At 43.8% G+C, this 13,488-nt stretch overlaps 1 protein-coding gene across 1 annotated transcript in view; it reads left to right on the top strand.

The window, feature by feature from the left end:
* CASKIN1 (CASK interacting protein 1) overlaps positions 1-13,488 on the top strand; it is a 180,707-nt gene that overhangs the window by 127,100 nt on the left and 40,119 nt on the right. Inside the window, exons 5-7 of the mRNA XM_018561905.1 lie at positions 2,751-2,846; positions 4,676-4,806; positions 8,255-8,363. Coding sequence (XP_018417407.1) covers positions 2,751-2,846; positions 4,676-4,806; positions 8,255-8,363 — 336 coding nt within the window. The remainder of the gene's footprint in view (positions 1-2,750; positions 2,847-4,675; positions 4,807-8,254; positions 8,364-13,488) is intronic.

The raw sequence follows: 13,488 nt of genomic DNA, 5'->3' as shown, positions 1-13,488 counted from the left end.
GTACTGCAATGCATATTAAAGAGAATATTTTACAATGCGTTGCTATAATTCTCGAGTGGGAATTTTAAAGCACGTAAAACAAAGCTGCTATCTCCGCTTGGCATGAGGAGTTCAACTGAGGCGTACGGAGCGCTTTTGTTATAAAGCAGAATGTGAAATCACCTTGTTTCTTTTGTTGCGGCAGTAAATGCAATGTGCGTTGTAAACAAAAGTGTACTTAACACAGTCTGTTATTGCAGTGTGGAAAGTCTGCATGGAAAGGGGTCAGGTTTTATGTAAACAAACCACACAAAGACGACTGAGCAAGTCCTTGTGAAATGTAGAATGCCGGGCTTTGCTCATAAAGTGCCTGGCACCGCAGAGACCCGTGAGATAGCAAAGCTGTGTGCGGTGACTGCTCCTTACCAGCATGTCATAGCGGTGGATGGTGGGGGCGGGAACATGCTCAACGCTCCTCCCATTGGCTCCAAGGGTCCTGCTCAGATTTTCACTTTACTTATTCCAAGTTCCACTTTGCAGGTCTTTTTCACCATATTTATAAAGGTCCTGTCTGTAAGGCTATGTCTTACAAACGGTGCTATCTGTGGAATGGCTCACACCACTAAATGGGTGTCCATGGTTAGAGGCACCTCACCCCCAAGAAATAGAGCATGCAGTACACAAGAAAAAGACACACTGGGGTTTTAATGGTGGCCCAACCAAAGCATAACTATACAGATATAAAAATCAACATTTTATTTCCGCATTATGTAAGTTAAAAACATAAAACACTTAAAAACATGGTGTGTTCCATCATTGTCCTTGATAGTGTGCGCACAGTATAAACCAATTACTAAATGCACAACAAAGTTGATCGTCTTTTAACAGTCTGGTTCCATTCCAAGAATAGTCTTAAAATATTTGGAGGTGTTGGTGTTTATATCACAGTGGTGTAGTGGTTAGCACTTCCACTTTGCAGCTTTGAGGATCCCTGGTTCAAATCCCAGTCAAGACACTATCTGCATGGAGTTTGCATGTTCCTTGGGCTGGTATGTGTTTCCTCCAGGTACTCTGGTTTCCTCCCACATTCCAAACACATGCTTGAAGGTAATTGGCTCCTGTCTGAATTGGCCCTCATATGTATGCATGTGCAGTAGAAACATTAGATTGTAAGCTCCTTGAGGACAGGGCCTGATGTAACGGCGCTATATAAATACTTGTAATAAATAAATACATTTCCGTTTAGTTATCCTTTAGTTGGGCCACAGGTAAAACCCCAGTTTTCTTTTTCTTGTGTATTGTAGGCTTACAAAAAGTATAAACTTACTTGCCTGGGCCTGCTAATAGATATAGTGGAAGCACCAGGAATTGTATTGGGGGGGTTTCTGACCTCCAGTACCAGGAAGCAGAGAAACTACAAGAGACTCTGGGTAACTCTGAGATGAGACCTTCTGCAGCAATAGCAGCTATGTGCTGACAGCCTGTGCTCGCCGCCATCTGCCTGTAGTGACATAGGGGTTGGCGAATGGAACCACAGTGTGTGGCGGGGAAGCAGGCATCCCACTCTTCTAGAAATGTGTTGGATATGAAGATCCTGCCAGAGGCTGTAGAACAAAGGTCTGAGGAAGAAGGCTGTAGAGCAAGGTCTGAGGAAGGCTGTAGAGCAAGTTCTGAGGAAGGCTGTAGAGCAAAGGTCTAAGGAAAGGCTGTAGAGGAAAAGTCTGAGGAAGGCTGTAGAGCAAAGGTCTGGGAAGGCTGTAGAGCAAAGGTCTGAGAAAGGCTGTCAAACAAAGGTCTGAGGAAGGCTGTAGAGAAAAGGTCTGAGGAAGAAGGCTGTAGAGCAAAGTCTGAGGAAGGCTGTAGAGCAAGGTCTGAGGAAAGGCTGTAGAGGAAAAGTCAGAGGAAGGCTGTAGAGCAAAGGTCTGAGGAAAGGCTGTAGAGCAAAGGTCTGAGGAAGGCTGTAGAGCAAAGGTCTGGGAAAGGCTGTCAAACAAAGGCCTGAGGAAGGCTGTAGAGCAACGGTCTGAGGAAGGCTGTAGAGCAAAGGCCTGAGGAAGGCTGTAGAGCAAAGGCCTGAGGAAGGCTGTAGAGCAAAGGCCTGAGGAAGGCTGTAGAGCAAAGGTCTGAGGAAGGTTGTAGAGAAAAGGTCTGAGGAAGGCTGTAGAGCAAAGGTCTCGGAAAGGCTGTCAAACAAAGGCCTGAAGAAGGCTGTAGAACAAAGGTCTGAGGAACGGGCAATGGGATAGTTGAGTATTAATAGTCTTCTATATCATTGTGATTTTAGGATTATGTTTTTGTTGTAGGACGGAGTTGCTTTAAGGGCTTGTGTAGATGGGAAATTAATTCAGCTCGCATTTCAGATAGTTTGAGTTATTGGTGACATCCTTCTAAATAGTTTCAGGCTGTTTTTACTTTCCTATTGACTTTTATGGGATGTAAATCAGTTCTAATGCGAACAAACATCCATGAGCACAGGCCCTAACAACCCATGTGCTTTCATTGATAATGTTGGTGGGATTTAACATTAACCTTGTTGTATTCTAAAACCTTACTGTTAAAAAAAATATAAGAGAAGTGTCTCCCTTTGCTGCCAGTCTTCATTTCAGCATATTGTGTGCTGCAAAATAACGTAAATCAAGCTTGGAAAAACTGTGGTCCTTTAGGAACTGTTAACCCCCCATATTGATACCATGAAACTGCAGTAAACTCATTAGTCAATTTGTGATGGAGAAAATGGTGTTCAGCTTTACTTATTTCTTTCTCTTCTTCAGTCGGAGATGTTACTTCAGCACCAGTCCAACCCCTGCATCATGGATATTTCTGGAAAGACCCCTCTGGACTTGGCCTGCGAGTTTGGAAGAGTGGGAGTAAGTTTTGTTTATGCTTGGGTGCTGGATACATTATGAGGGCTCATGTAAGTTTACACACTCATGCTCTAAAGCAAGGTAGCCAGGGAAGTCCAGATGTGGTGAAACTGCAAATCCCATCATGCATCTGCCTCAGGAAGTAATGCCTATGGCTGCCAGGGTCTTGCAGTAACTTATGGGATTTGTAGTTTCACCACAGCTGGAGGGCCAAAGTTTGCCTACCCCTGGTCTAAAGGATATTTTTATTATCAGAGCACAAGGCTCTGTACAACCTCTCTCCTTCCCTTGCAAAATATTAAATGCAATGGCATATCTGTGCACTTGGAAATATGCAACCATGTAGAGGCAGCTACTATGCTTGTGTGGCCCCCAGAGGATACAATGGAGTTCCTATATCCTTACCTGACGGGCTTTTATGGTAGTGAGGTGTGTATACAAGGCAGCTAGTTTTTCAGGATGGAGAAGGGTACATCATCTAAGCAATGCTACATTGGAGGTATGAAGTGGAATTTAATATTTGCCAATGCGTGACAAGGAGCTTTATGCTTTAAAATGATTGTTATCCTTTAAAGGAGAACTATGGGGTTCTATCTTTTTTTTATGAATGCATTCCTTAGGCTAAATAAGTAAATAATGTAATTTACTCTAATTAGCCAAAATGCACAGTAAGGGCTTATTTTAGGTGGTGGGCAGGGCTAAGCACCGCAATGAGAAGACATCCCAACGTATCTGACGGGACCCTCCCCACTGATGACTGACAGTGATTCTTGAGAGCTGCTGCGCGTCCACGAATATATGGACATGCGCAGCAGCTCTCTCCTTACCTGCACGTAATCACTGTCAGTCATCAGTGGGGAGGATCCCGTCAGATACGTCGGGATGTCTTCTCATTGCGGCGCTTAGCCCCGCCCACCACCTAAAATAAGGTTTTACAGCCTTACTGTGCATTTTGGCTAATTAGAGTAAATTACATTATTTACTTATTTAGCCTAAGGAATGCATTCATAAAAAAAAGATAGAACCCCATAGTTCTCCTTTAAGTTGGAGATTACCCATAGCAGCCAAACCCAAGCTCCCCTTTTCCCAATGTGCATTCATATGGACAGTACCAGAGTTTCAATGCAGTTTTATAATCAGCTCTTTCTCTCTTGGGACATAGGATTCTGCCATACTTCATAGTAGTAGGGGGCGAAGCAGGGGCGTAACTAGAAATCAAAGGGCCCCATAGCAAAATTTTGTATGGGGCCCCGTGATTGCTAGTTATGCCCCTTGCAGAGCCCACCGGAGAGTGACCCTGAGGAGCCCACCATAGACTCTCTAGAGTGGGCTCTGCAGGGTCTGAGATCTCTTACGTGTCAGCGCTGTCCGCCTCTGTGGTCGCCGGGCCCCGACTCCTGTTCCGGGCCCCTCCTCCTCTGCTATCGACGGGCCCCGCCTCCTCTAACATCACTGGCCCCACCTGCTCTTTGGTCGCTGGCCAGTGATGTAAGAAGAGGTGGGGTTGCCCTTAGGCAGGCCCCGCCTCCACTTTGTTTCCATGTTTTTCAGTGACAGCCAGCACCCTTACATGCCATAGCGACCCAGGGGGCCCTGGCCGTGCCCCCCTGTGCCCGGGCCCCATAGCGGCTGCCTGGGTCGCTATGGCGATTGTTACGACAGTGGGGCGAAGGCGGAAGGGAAATACCTGGTGATTTATTTTATTGTTTATCCGATTAATCGAACTTAATAATCGGCTAACTAATCGATTTTGAAAATAATCGTTAGCTGCAGCTCTACAGAATACAGATGTTCATTGCTCTGTGCAGGAATCAGCACTCTTTTCTTTGCAGGTTGTTCAGCTGTTGTTAAACAGTAACATGTGTTCAGCATTACTGGAACCAAAGCCTGGAGACAGTACAGACCCCAATGGGACCAGCCCTCTGCACCTCGCAGCTAAGAATGGCCACATTGATATCATTAGGTGAGTGTTGATGTGTTTATGTCAGATACCTGGGAATATGCGCAATACGCTTATTGATTATCATCACTCTGGGAACTGACTCTAATAAAGTATAACTAAGAGCTTTTTTTTTAGTTTTGGATAGAGTGGTGAGAAGTTAGAACCTCTCTAATGTTTTCATTGCTGTCCCGTTAGGGAGCTTTACTCTGATTCACGCTGGAAGTGAGGAGATTAAGAGGGGACATGATTTTAATGTACACAATGTTTGGTGGTGATGGCAACATCAGCAGTAAACTTTTTACAGTAAACTCCGTAACAAGGACTACAGGCCATCACCTAAAAATGGTGGAGAAAAGATTTATCCACAAAGTGCATAGAGGCTTCTTCTCCGTCAGAGTGGTTACATTTGGGAACTTTCTGCCACAAGCAGGGGTATCAGCAGGGGCGTATCTGCCGCGTTCGCCAGGGCAGCAGCAAAGGTAAATACACCGCTGGGTATCAGCAGAGAGTATTGAATCATTCAAAAATCAATTGGATACCTTCCTCAGAGACCGCAACATACGGGTATGGGTACTCTTATAACTTAGGACCACACAGGGACTCACATACGCGCACATACACACATAAGGTTCAAATCGATGGATCTGTGTCTTTATTCAGCCTCAATACTATGTAACTATGTAATTGTCTTAATCCCTATGAATGAAAGTGAGGGTAAGTCTAAAAGTTTGAGTTGCCATCAGAACATGAATAGAGAGGAATTATTCCAATGGGGACATTTGTTCCTGTGGAAAGGGTCTAAAAGGGCATTTCCCTGACATTGGAAGGATATCCTCTCACTCCCTGTTGAGTCTAAAGGACAGGAAATGATGGGAAATCTACCTAAGGAGAAACAGATAACAGAAAAACCCTTGACAGAGGTTTTCACCCACCCATGCATCATCTAAAATGAAAATGTTTTGGCTGTAGATACACTTTAATAGAAAAACAAATCATTTTCTATAGTTGTTAAAGACATTGTTTAGGTATCAGAGCCAGAGTATCGCTCACCCTTAAATAGAGAGACAGCCTGTGACGGACCCCCGTACTCAGGATGAGTATGTCCACCGCTGTCTTCTTCCTTGCTGAGGAGATATTGGAACCTGAAGATCCTTAGCTCCCAGTTTCCCCAGTCACTAGCCAAGGCTTGAGTGTAGGGTAAACAAACTCTGATTTATTGAGCAACTGCACAAACTTATATACAGCAAGTGATGAAATCAGAATATAATCCCATCACATCTAACGTGCTAACGAACTCCAGTGACAGCCATAGCATAGTCTTTCCATAACCAGGTCACACAGCATAACGCACTCAAACATAACCCAACACCAATACACATTTAACTCATAAACTGATCACCATGTCGTCACACAGCCTGTCTGCCTTTTTGGCCTTTAGTACTAGACCGGAAACTTTTAATACACATTCTACCCTACAGTAGAGACTAAGCATCACACAAGGATGACTGTATGGATGCTAAACAAAATGGAGGTTTACCCCTTTGCAGTTAGGTATCTCTAACCAGTGCCCCTTTCCTCTAGAGGTCGTAGCTAAAGGCATGAGACCCAAGATACCTGGCTGGAGACATAGGGCCAGCTCAAAGGGTGCCATGGCTTACAATGCCCCTGGGGCAAAGCACAATAATCTATGACATCCAATGAGATTTCACCTTTTTGGTCATATAACTGCAGTAAACTGTCTACTGCACTTTGTGCTAAAGCTGGCCACGCACTGTTCTATTGTTTTCATTCAACCCGCGGGCTGAATGAAATAGAACAAATTCCTCCATTATTGCACATGAACATTGATCGAGGAATCTCCCGCTGTCTTCATTGTATTCTGACAGCGGCCCTCAGCCACTGTCGAATACCTGGACAGAGGCGGCAGCTCATTGGTTGTCCGCTCTGTTCCTTTGAAGATTTTGCGACCGACTCCTTCTATCATCAAGAACCAGGCGAAATTCGCAGTGTATGGCCACCTTAGTCATTGTCGGTTGCTTTGTGTAATATAATATGAACCTTTACTCAGATGTTTACATGTAGTTATGTTACCAGTCTTCCTGAAATGGATACAATAAGAGAATTATAAGTGCTGAAATATTGATATGCCTAGGCCAATGGCCTAGGCCATTGGTCATGTGATCTCTTGTGGGAGGAACAAAGTTCAGCTTAGGTGATCCTCCCCTTCAAGAGAGATCACATGACCTAATGCCTAGGCCACCAGACATGTGGGCAACACTGATGGGAGCCTGGAGCCGCACTTTCTCTAAGAAAGCAGTCATTTTTGCAGTTTCAATTCCTCTTAATTATTCACGCCTGAAGACCGGTAACAAAGCTTTTTTGTTAACATTTGTCTTCAAGTCCACTTGAATAGTCCAAAAAAGCAAGTCGTTAAATTTGCATCTTGATACTTTCCACTGTTCCCTCGAAGCTCAGCAATCCAGAAATGAACGGATATTGCTTTTGTGAAAACGGAATCTTCGCCCTCCTTGTAAACACAAGACGCTTTTACTAAAAGGGAGGTTGCTCTTTGCATCTGGAATAGACTGGAGATGCTGCGCTTTGTGTTTTCCTTACCTCTGCTGCTGAAATATATCGGCCATAAACCCAGAAGACATTGTTATTAGTTTCAGGTGTCTCCGCATGAAAGGCAGCCGTCTAAAGCCCAGAAAATAATGGAAGATCTTAAATTGCGGCTTTAAGCAGCTGATAAGAGTGATATATGACAGGCTGTTAGGATCCCGGCAACGTGTTTTGTAGTTGTAAAAAGAGCCGGAGAAAATGGCAGAGTTATAACGGAGCTATAACATTCAGACAACACAGCACTGCTATCTATATTATACTGCACATTGCTTTTACACAAGGCTCAGATATTGCAAAACTCATCACTGCAATATTAAAGCCGTCTGTAAAAACTGAGGCCACAAAGAAAATGAAGAACAAGTAAGAGTTAGCCGAAGTTCGGATCTGTTGTAGATGTATATTCGCAAAAAAGTACAAAGTACACCATTGCCTTCTTAAAGACACACTCGTCACAAGTAAAAAGACCAAATGGTGCCCCCTGAATGGCACTGCAATTACCTAATGCATGTAGGGGTACACTCCACCTTATAGTTCCCCATTTGTTTTGAGAAAATGCATGTAGCTTACATTGGAGTAACGCACATGTTATCACAATGCACAGCAGCTGAAGTTTGAACCCATCCTAAGGTCCATGACTCAGGAAATACTGACGTCTTTAGAAGGAGCGAGCAGTGGTAGCTATTTGATTGGCTGTTTTGAGTTGCTGCACATTGGGCATCATCTTTCTTTACTCTGCCTCATTAATAATCCTGAAAATCTCTGCAATGCTTTCTCTACCACAGTTTTGTGTTTTTTCTAAGATTTTTTCTTTCCGTTCCTCTCATTTTACTCATCCTTCTCTCATCAGGCTTCTGTTACAAGCTGGTATAGACATTAACAGGCAGACCAAATCGGGAACAGCCCTCCATGAGGCGGCCCTGTGTGGGAAGACTGAGGTCGTCCGGCTTCTCTTGGATGTAAGTCTCTTATACTTTCTATTCTGAGGGGTATTGAGTTTTTTTCTGAAAGTATTTAAGGTTTTATGAGTATCAAGAGGTGGTGGGACAGGGCACTGACGAGTCACCCCTCTGACACCACACAAGAAATAATACACTGCAGTGTCACCCAGGGCCAGATATTTGTGATGCCAAAGAATCTAGTGCAAAGTGACAATGTTCTATGAAGAGGCCATAAAGCTGCCCACAGACATGAAATAACAATCACAATCTGATTTGGGTGGTTATCACATGTTTATACACCTACCGGTCGGTCACTCTCAGTGGACCATTGAGGCTAGGTTCACACCTGTAGTACACTGCACGACACCCGGGACGCGCGATCGTGCGCTTGATTTCAAAGGGGTGAAACCGCGCAGCAATTGCTAAAAAAAAGGTACAAGTGCCTTTTTTGCGACACACAGCTTTTTTAGCTGCAATCGTGTTCACTTGCGCGGGCGGAATCGCGGTGGGAAACCGCACGATCCGCCCAGCGCGACTGGGATGCCATTAGAAAATGGCACCCACGGCGTGAAAATGGTACCCACAGCGCGATCGGTTCACACCTTGGCGACTCCCGACCGTGCGGCAATTGTACATAAAACCGTGTGGATTGCCTCACGGTCAGGAGTCACCAAGGTGTGAACCTAGCCTGATGGGGAAATAGAGAATCTGTTCCAATCCTGTTGCTCCCCTTTTAGATGATTTATTACCAGCAATGCTTGCCTGCACTGCTCCATATTCCACAATAATAAACATGCATGCTCACCCGGAGAGGCGTTCATATTTATACGAGTGCCTGCACTGCTAGTGGCCAGATTATGGCCACCTGACGTTTGTAGGTAAATTAGCTATAATTTGGCTCTGAAGTTTCTAGAGGGCCAGACCATTATAAATAGGGAAGCAGGTTGTTTACCACGACAGTAGAAGTGATTTGTTTCTGAAGATACGGGGAAACAACGCGATTTAACAGCCTTTGAACGTGGGATGATTGTTGGCGCTCGGAGCCATGGAGCGAGTATCAGCAAAACAGCAGAATTCGTTAAATGTTCAAGAGCAGCTGTTGTTAAAGTGTTTAAAGACTGGACTGTCAGCCGAAAATCTGGGTCTGAACGTGCGAATTGTGGCCGTCAGCGACTAGTCAATGTTAGGGCAGAACGGAGAGTGGCAAGACTGGTACAAGACAACAGAAGGGCAACAGTGCATCAAATTACTGCAGATCTTAATCGGGGATCCTCTCAAATGATCTCTGAACGCACTGTTCGCCGTACACTGCATCGTATGGGATATGGAAGCCGAAGGCCTGTTCCAACACCTTTGCTGTCTGCAGTTAACAAGATAAAACGTCTCCAATTCGCACAGGAACACAAGGATTGGACAGTTGAGCATTGGAAAAAAGTCATGTGGTCCGATGAATAACATTTCCAGTTGCATCATGCAGATGGCAGAGTAAGAATTTGACGGGAACAGCATGACAGCATGCACCCCACATAGTACAACCCTTCAAGCTGGTGGGGGCAGTGTTATGGTTTGGGGCATGTTTTCCTGGCATGATTTGGGCCCTTTAATTCGCGTGGACCAACTAGACATGTGCGATTCGTTTTGTTACGAATAGAAATTCGTACAAATTTTCCTGAAATTCGGAAATTCGGAAGCATCCGAATTGCAGTTTCCGAATTATATCCGAAATACGAAATTCCGATCCGAATTTCTTTTGAAACAGGAACTAATATTAACCCTGTAAATGAGGTCATGACAAGAGAACATGACAAGATTTTTTTTTTTAATCCGAAATACGGATCCGCTGCTGCTGAGGGTTGCATTACAATACACAGGCAGGAAATACGAAATTCCGTTGACGGAATTTCGTTCCGTTACGAACATTCGTTATATTGAAGTTAAAAAGCAAAGTACATTTGTTAATATACTGGAGTTGATGGTATTTTTTAACTTTTATCCGAAATACGAAATTCGGATACGGAATCCGTTAATGGAATTTGTATTTCGTTTAGTTGACCAATCAGAGGTTTTCTCTTCTGCTGCTGAGAGTTTCATTACAATACAGGCAGGAAATACGAAATTCCGTTGACGGAATTTCGTTCGGTAATGAACATTCGTTATATTGATGTACATTTACATTGGAGTTGATGATAGGTTTTTTTTATCCGAAATTCGGATCCGGAATCCGTTAACGGAATTCGTAATTCGGATAAAAACACAACTACCACATCGACTCCAATATTAACAAAGGTATTTTTGCTTTTTAACTTCATCATAACGAATGTTCGTACAGTTACGAAAATGTGCCGAAACTAACGAAAATTCGTATTTCGTACGAATCCGAATTGAGTTTCGGACACGAATTACGAAATAACGGATATTCCGAAACGGAACAAATTTTTTGACGGCGCACAAGTCTAGGAACAACGTCTGAATAGCACAACATACCAAAGTATCGTTGCTGATCAAGTTCATCCTATCATGTTGATGGCGTATCCCAATGGAGATGGCTTCTTCCAACAAGACAATGCGCCATGCCGCGGTGCTCGTATTGTGCAGGAGTGGTTTCAAGAACATGAGGGAGAATTTACCATGCTTAGGTGGTCCCCACAATCACCAGATCTCAATCCAATTGAGCATTTTTGGGACAAAGTTGAAAGAGCCATCAGGCAGCTGGTTCCACAACCATCAAATCTCAAAGAACTGGACAGTGCTATTCATCAGGCATGGTGTCAGATTCCTCGCATCACCATCAACATCTCGTGGAGTCAATGCCAAGAAGAATCGCCGCAGTATTGAAGGCAAAAGGTGGCACAACGAAGTACTGATGGGGTGGTCATAATAATCTGGCCACCCAGTGTATATTATACTGCACATTGCTTTTACACAAGGCTCAGATATTGCAAGACCCATCACTGCAATATTAAAGCCGGCTGTAAAAACTGAGGCGGCAAAGAAAATTAAGAAGTAAAAGTTAGCCGAAGCTTGGATCTGTTGTGGATATATATGCAACAAAAAGTACAAAGTACACCATGGCCTTCTTAAAGACGCACAAGAAAAAATACTTTTTTTCCCCTAAGGTCATCCATCCACCTTATTCTTCTTCTTACCCTTTCTTCACCTTACTTCCACAATCTCACATAGCTCCTCTCCAGCTAAGTTTATTGGGAAATGGCCAAAAAAGCTTCCAACTTGGCTTTAGAGGAGCAATTATAACCTTCTATATATAATCTTCTATATATGATCTTCTATTTCCTGGCTCACCCCATGTCGGCATACCACGGGTTAGCTCTGCCCCCAACCCCAAGTAGGACCACCTTCACTAGATGATAAATCCCCCCTGCTCCACTCACCATGTGTTCTTTTTTTGTCCTCGCTCAGGACACTTCACTATAGTTGTTGTTAGGTTTTTGTAGTTTTTTTGGGACAGTTGGATGCTGTGGATGTCTTGTCCACCTACATTTCCAGAACCAAAGATTTTTGCTCTTCGGATAATCTGTTCATTCTACCAAGGGGCCCCAGGAAAGGGGCTGCAGCTTCGACTAGAGTGTTGTCTTCATGGGTGGTCAGGGCTATTCAGCTGGCGTATGCTTCGGCAGGCCTTCCTCCTCCTCTCTAAGTCAGGGCTCATTCGACCCGGTCGGTGTCTACCTCCTGGGCTGCGTACTCCAAGGTTCCGGCGGAGATTGTTTGCAAGGCCGCCAGCTGGTCTACCCCTAATACGTTCATCCGACATTATAGGGTGGACGTCTCCTCTTATTCAGCTGGTTCCTTTGGTTCGGCTGTGCTTTCTGCCGCCTGTTCTCGTTGATTGTACTAATAAATTATTTTTTGCATTGATTACCCTCCAATATTTTTTTTTGGCTAGCTATCTCCCGTGGTATGCTGACATGGGGTGAGCCAGGAAAACGGAAAATGGTTATCAATACTTACGGTAATTTTCCTTTCCTGGCTCTCCCCCATGTCAGCATAGCTTTCCCTCCCTGGTTGTGTCTTCGCTCGGCGTGTAATAGAACGCATGGTGAGTGGAGCAGGGGGGATTTATCACCTAGTGAAGGTGGTCCTACTTGGGGTTGGGGGCGGAGCTAACCCGTGGTATGCTGACATGGGGGAGAGCCAGGAAAGGAAAATTACGGTAAGTATTGATAACAATTTTCCGTAATATAACCTTTTATATATGATCTTCTATATATGATCCTCTATATTAGGCCACGCCCCCTCCCGCCCCTGAATGCAGGTGTTTTTTCGTTGGTAGATCTCAATGAGCTCGTCATTTGAAAAGTAGATCTCCAGATGAAAAATAGTGGGCGCCCCTGCTCTATATGAAGTCTTATACAGTATATGTCTTCTGTATATAATGGTGCTATGTAATAATTGTACATGTTTTCCTTATTGTGATTAGGAAAATTAAAAACATTGCACAAGAATATGATGTATTTATATATCCAGCCAGCAGATGGAGCTTTAGGCTTCTTCTTACATGGTTTCCATTATCTCCTTCTTACTCTTGTAGAAAAACCAGAAACCTCCGAGAGAGAAACCAGAAATAAAACATCAGTGTGAAAAACTATAAACTTGCCCAAATGTAGAAAATATGTCTCCATAATATCTTTTTTCCCTCCTGTAAGAGGCAGTATTACGATTTGGTCATGTATTTGGCCATTCCAATGACTGGGTAATATATGGCCACAATGGTTCCCTACTACTCCCAACATCCCTTTTTGTGTTTCTATTAATTTGCCCCTCTATGCTTTCTTTTTTATTTGTCTTTCCACTGCTACTCAAAGAGGGGAATTTATCAAAACTGGAGCAGACAAAATTTGGAGCAGTTGCTCTGGCAACCAATCAGCTTCTCTCTTCAGTCTGTTCAGTTAAGATTTCAAAATGAGAGAGAAAAGCTTGCTCCACTTTTGATACATTCCCTTCAAAGACTTTTAATACATAGTTAGTTACATAGTTAATCAGGTTGAAAAAAGACACAAGTGCATCGAGTTCAACCTAAGCTTCAATGCAAGTTCAATACAAGCTTCCAAGCAGTTGTAGTAGTGCTTTGATGTCACCATATTCGTGCATCTTAAAAAATATATTTGAAGTATATCCATAGTCA

Source organism: Nanorana parkeri, unplaced genomic scaffold (genome assembly GCF_000935625.1).
Source record: "Nanorana parkeri isolate BGI_ZX_2015 unplaced genomic scaffold, ASM93562v1 scaffold19, whole genome shotgun sequence".
In the NCBI taxonomy this organism is placed as follows: Eukaryota; Metazoa; Chordata; class Amphibia; order Anura; family Dicroglossidae; genus Nanorana; species Nanorana parkeri.
The sequence above is the reverse complement of the archived record's forward strand: the minus strand, read 5'-3'. Positions and strand labels throughout refer to the sequence as shown.